Source organism: Mandrillus leucophaeus, unplaced genomic scaffold (assembly GCF_000951045.1).
Source record: "Mandrillus leucophaeus isolate KB7577 unplaced genomic scaffold, Mleu.le_1.0 Scaffold1325, whole genome shotgun sequence".
Classification (NCBI taxonomy): domain Eukaryota; kingdom Metazoa; phylum Chordata; class Mammalia; order Primates; family Cercopithecidae; genus Mandrillus; species Mandrillus leucophaeus.
In genome coordinates, this window is record NW_012101283.1 from 188,572 (window position 1) to 189,662 (window position 1,091).

Consider the following 1,091-nt stretch of genomic DNA (forward strand, 5'->3'; position numbering starts at 1 on the left):
CCTCTGACTCTTCTCTTTTCCCAGCCTACCTCTCCTCTCCCCTGGCCCTGCCCAGCCAGAGGAGGAGCCCCCCTGAGGAGCCACCTGACTTCTGCTGTCCCAAGTGCCAGTATCAGGCCCCTGATATGGACACCCTGCAGATACATGTCATGGAGTGCATTGAGTAGGGCCGGCCAGTGCAAGGCCACTAGCTGCCGAGGACATGCCCGGGACCGTGCAGTCTGCGCTTTCCTCTCCCACCTGCCTAGCCCAGGATGAAGGGCTGGGTGACCACAACTGGGATGCCACCTGGACCCCCACCCAGGAGCTGGCCGCGGCGCCTTACGCTTCAGCTCTTGGTCCACTGGTCGCCTCTTTTAGGGTAGATGCGGCCCTGATCAGGCCTGACTCGCTGCTCTTTTTGTTCCCTTCTGTCTGCTTGAACCACTTGCCTCGGGCTAATCCCTCCCTCTTCCTCCACCCCGCACTGGGGAAGTCAAGAATGGGGGCCTGGCGCTCTCAGGGAGAACTGCTTCCCCTGGCAGAGCTGGGTTGGCAGCTCTTCCTCCCAACGGACACCGACCCACCCACCGCTGTGCCCTGGGAGTGCTGCCCTCGTACCGTGCACACGGGTGCTCTCCTTTTGGGCTGCATGCTATTCCATTTTGCAGCCAGACCGATGTGTATTTAACCAGTCACTATTGATGGACATTTGGGTTGTTTCCAATGTTTTTGTTACCATAAATAATGGCGTAGTAAAAATCCTTGTGCATTAGTTGTGCGTATCTTTGGCATAGATTCTGAGAAGTGACACCACTGAGTATGGGCGATGGGGTAGATGGTACCTGAGCCCCTTCCTCCTTGGAGTTTGGTCTCCCGTCTCTCCCCACCCCCTATTTCCCTAGCCTTGCCAAGGAGGAGGTGGGAAAGCCCGTTTGGGTTTTTGTCATTCGCTAGGCCATGCAGTTCTCCGTCAAGTGTGAGCTTCAGCATCTTTTCTGAGACTTAAGGATGCTTTGTAGTTCTGCTTGTGAATGGGCTGCTCATATCATATGTATATATGTATGTATATGTGTATATATGTGTGTGTGTATATACATATATATATATAT

At 54.2% G+C, this 1,091-nt stretch overlaps 1 protein-coding gene across 1 annotated transcript in view; it reads left to right on the top strand.

Moving 5' to 3' along the window:
• Nucleotides 1-754, top strand: part of IKBKG (inhibitor of kappa light polypeptide gene enhancer in B-cells, kinase gamma) — a 16,622-nt gene extending 15,868 nt beyond the window's left edge. Inside the window, 1 exon segment of the mRNA XM_011972978.1 lies at nucleotides 25-754. Within this exon segment, the coding sequence (XP_011828368.1) occupies nucleotides 25-167 (143 nt within the window). The 3' untranslated portion in view covers nucleotides 168-754.
• Nucleotides 755-1,091: the final 337 nt, after the last annotated feature.